Below are 3,885 nucleotides of genomic sequence, written 5' to 3'. Positions count from 1 at the left end.
CACACACACACACACACACACACACACACACACACACAAACACACACACACACACACACACAGCGATGTTAGAGGTAGTGACAGATCAGGCACTGCACTTTAATATGAAGCCAAGCTTTTTGTGTTCTAAAAAATAATAATTAAATTGGGAACTCTGGGCTGATTCAGCTGCAACACTTTCAGGGACAAAGAGCTGTTTGAAAAAAAGTCTTTTTATGAAACATAAAATATATGTTTGGTCTCTTTTAGGAAGTTACTGTTTGACATTATACAGGCGGGAAGCTAATTAGGTTCACATTAAAGCATACTGACCCACAAAAAAAAKCAAGGTTACCACCTGATTAAACTGAGCAAACAGGTACAAGCCCCTCCCACTGGATAAAACTGCTGTTTCAGTTCAACCCTTTAACAGACGCAACGACTCGAGGAGCTTCTCCACCATGATGAAAGACACAGATGAAGACAGATAATTGGCATCAAGCAGAGGAAACATCAATGAAGATTATCAAAACAATTAAAATCTGGTTAAGAACTGTAAAAAAAAAAAGTCACGTGGTCTCATGAGTCCAGACTGACCCTGGTCCAGAGTGGTGGGAGCATCAGGGTAAGAAGAGACAGAAACCCTCTTGTGTCTTCTGTTCCAGCCTGTGGGGCAGGTGGTTCTGGGTTCAGCAATGTTATGAGGTCTGCGGACCTGAARCTACTGAACTGTGAAAGACCGGTTCAGAGACCAGGAGACATCATTTCCARCAGAGTCCAGACCTGAACCCCACRGAGAAGACTTCACGCAGCAGCCTCAATCTCCCGTCATTAATGCAAGACCTTGATGAGAAATTAAATTAACCTGGCATTAGCAGCTTGGAGAAACAATGCTACAGGTGAGCTACAGGTTTTGGTATTCAGGTGGAAACTAATCGTTTCACTTGTTATTTAAAGACTTGTTTAACATCAATAAAAACCTGATTTAAAATAAGGCTCAGATTATATTTCTGGTATAATCTGCCTCATTCTTCTCCAGAGGGAAATGATCATTTTGCTGCAATGAAAACGCAACAAGGAAGAAGAAGCTGGAGGAATTATTGAGTTTTAAGAAAAGCCTGACAGAAACACTGAAATGCAGAACGCACAGTGTTGCTGTAAACTAAGCTCGTTTTAAAAGGTGAAACGTGACGAGACAAACTAACTTTGCTTCAACTCATTATTGCCAAAGCTTTCACACAACAAAGAAGGAGAAAAGTGTTCGGATCGCTGAGTTTCTCACAGCTGCTGCCAAACAGTGGACGTTCAGACGACAAGTTGCGTTAATGTATCAAAGTAGATTTAGGTTCCTGCGTGTCCATCTGAGGGGTTTGTTTCCAGCGTTCTGTAATCAGTTTTCCTTCAGAGTCCCGGTCAGATGTGGGCGACGCTCAGGTCTTCAGACAGGGAGAAGCCAGAGTCTCGGTCACGCGTGGGTCTCTCGGTCTTGGCGTGTCTCCTCACGTCCTCGTGTCCGTAGCTGGCGTGGCGCTTCAGCAGCGGTTTGGGCATGGCGGACGCCTGAAGCCCCGGAGGCGCAGAGCTACTGTTGGCGACGGCCTCGGAGGGTCTGGGCGGGACCGTGGGCGGGCTCTCCGCCTCGTAGCTCTGCTCGTCGTAAGCGTAGTTGACGTTCCCGCAGGGGAAACTCTGGAGCTTCGCCAGGCTCAGCCCGGGTTTTGAGGCGGCGCCGGGGGTTTTCGGGGAAGAGGAGACGGAGCTGAGGTAGGTGCCGCTCTCTGAGGCGGAGCTGCACGRCTGGGAGGTGGGGGCGTGGCTTGAGAGCGGCACGGACTGAGTGTGGACCAGCGTTTTCTTCCCCCTGAAGCTCTCCAAGACCCACGAGCCGTACGTTGGGTTCCACAGGTTCTTGGTCTTGTTCTTCAGCCTCTGGCTCCCAGAGGAGGAGCTGGTCCTGGAGCAGGGTCGGTGGAGGGAGTTCCCCGGGGCGGGAACGCTCTCGGCCCAGGACGGCTCCAGCGGCTCGCAGCACGACGCGGCCTCGTGGCGGACCGGGTGGGCRTTCTGCGGGAGGAGGCGGGGTTTGGTGGGCTGCGGCGGGAGGACGGGAGGACCGAAGACTTTGGGAGAGAAACCCAGCTGGGATGGCGAGTCCTGGCAGACGGGGCGTGAGACCAGCAGGGGGTTGAGGATGTGGGAGGTGGGGGCGGCGGGACGCATCACCATGCCTCCATCATCCTCGGAGTTGGGACCGTATTCCACAGGCAGGGGGGTGTAGATCACATCAGGGTCCTGAGAAAAGTCACACATCACTGTAAAAACATGGAACTTAGTTCAATGTGCKYATAAATGCAGATAAATGTAAAATAAACCTGAGTGCAGTAGTTAATTCTCTCCAGGATGGTGGAGAAGTTGGGTCTGTGATCAGGACAGTGCTGCCAGCACTGAGTCATGAGTCGATAACTTCAACACAACAAACACTAAATCATTACAACAAACTAAAAAAAAACCTTTGTGAATCTACTTCCTGTCAGAACTTACACGGGCCCCGGGCAGCTTTTAGGAGGGTCCATCCTGCCTCCGCTGGTGACGAACTCCAGAACCTCCTGGTTGGTTTTGCAGGGATACGGCATGTAGCCCAGAGACAGGATCTCCCAGAGCAGAACCCCGAACGACCTGCAGGAGGAGACACAGACCAGAACCCAGCTGAGGTTCTACAGACAAAAACCCAAAAAGAGATKATAAAACAAACTCTCCTCGTCTCAGCTTCAACACTTCATCAAGATCTCATCTCGTTTCGTTTTGTATATATTTGCAGATACGGGGCAGATATACGTATTTTTTTCTTCACTCTGCACCCAGCATAATTTACGTTTTATTTTTAATTTACTGTATAAAGATTATTTTTATGAATGAAATAAATTGAAACTTTACCTCTGGTCAAACTGTAGCTGATTTTGCATTTATTACCCCACCACGTCTGACAATGTCACATTATGTATTAAAATGGAAACAGTTTAATCAACTCAATAACTCAAAACATTTAAATGATGATGATGCTTTTATCTGATAAAATAATGTGGCTCTTTGCAGCTTTTCTTTTAAAAATCAAATTGAGTATATATTTTTTCCTCCACAGGTTCTTTCACTGTTTAGTGTATGCATCAAATTTTAAAAAGCTACATTTTAAGAAAATAAATAAGCAGATGTAAGTTTTTTATTTGACTTGCACCATAGACTAATAGCTGTTTACTGTCCAAGTGTTTGTTTTTACTAAATTTAMTCTGAAGACTCGATACTCTCTTACTAACAGTTGATTTTTGTCTCAAACTAACACAAAACTCTGGTCAATTTGCCGTTCTTGTACCATGTATCTGTTTTACAGGTGAAGATTCCCTCCATGAAGGCCTCTGGGGGCATCCACTTCACAGGCAGCATGGCACGACCACCTTTTCTGTAATAGCTGGCCCTGAGGAGAAACACCACGTTTACTTCTGAGTCTTTGAGGCTGATTTATTAACAATGAGCAACAACTGCATCTGTTAACACAATCCATTTAYCATGTTTGCCTTCATGAATACACAGAATATATGAATGTCAAAAACACAAAATACTGCAGCTCAGCAGCTGTAAAACGGAAACATTAACAAGAAGTTAATTTCTGAGTCGTCAACTTACAGCAACCAACAAAATTAATCTGCTGAGTCTAAATTAAACAGTTTGCAGTTTTCCAGGTAATCTAGAGCTTTGCTTTACAAGAAAGAAAGCATCCATCCATCCATCCATCCATCCATTCATCCAACCAACTATCCATCCATCCATCCATCCATCCATCCAACTATCCATCCATCCATCCATCCATCCATCCATCCATCCATCCATCCATCCATCCAACCAACTATCCAT

At 45.9% G+C, this 3,885-nt stretch overlaps 1 protein-coding gene across 3 annotated transcripts in view; it reads right to left on the bottom strand.

The window, feature by feature from the left end:
* Window positions 1-77: 77 nt before the first annotated feature.
* ltk (leukocyte receptor tyrosine kinase) overlaps window positions 78-3,885 on the bottom strand; it is a 64,604-nt gene continuing 60,796 nt past the window's right edge. For all 3 annotated transcript variants that reach the window (XM_014014233.1, XM_014014239.1, XM_014014242.1), the window contains 4 exons: window positions 3,347-3,448; window positions 2,521-2,655; window positions 2,352-2,442; window positions 78-2,271 (listed from right to left, as the gene is read on the bottom strand). In XM_014014233.1, the coding sequence (XP_013869687.1) occupies window positions 1,393-2,271; window positions 2,352-2,442; window positions 2,521-2,655; window positions 3,347-3,448 (1,207 nt within the window). In that variant the 3' untranslated portion in view covers window positions 78-1,392. The remainder of the gene's footprint in view (window positions 2,272-2,351; window positions 2,443-2,520; window positions 2,656-3,346; window positions 3,449-3,885) is intronic.

The sequence above is a fragment of the Austrofundulus limnaeus genome, unplaced genomic scaffold (assembly GCF_001266775.1).
Source record: "Austrofundulus limnaeus strain Quisiro unplaced genomic scaffold, Austrofundulus_limnaeus-1.0 Scaffold2, whole genome shotgun sequence".
Lineage (NCBI taxonomy): Eukaryota > Metazoa > Chordata > Actinopteri > Cyprinodontiformes > Rivulidae > Austrofundulus > Austrofundulus limnaeus.
The sequence above is the reverse complement of the archived record's forward strand: the minus strand, read 5'-3'. Positions and strand labels throughout refer to the sequence as shown.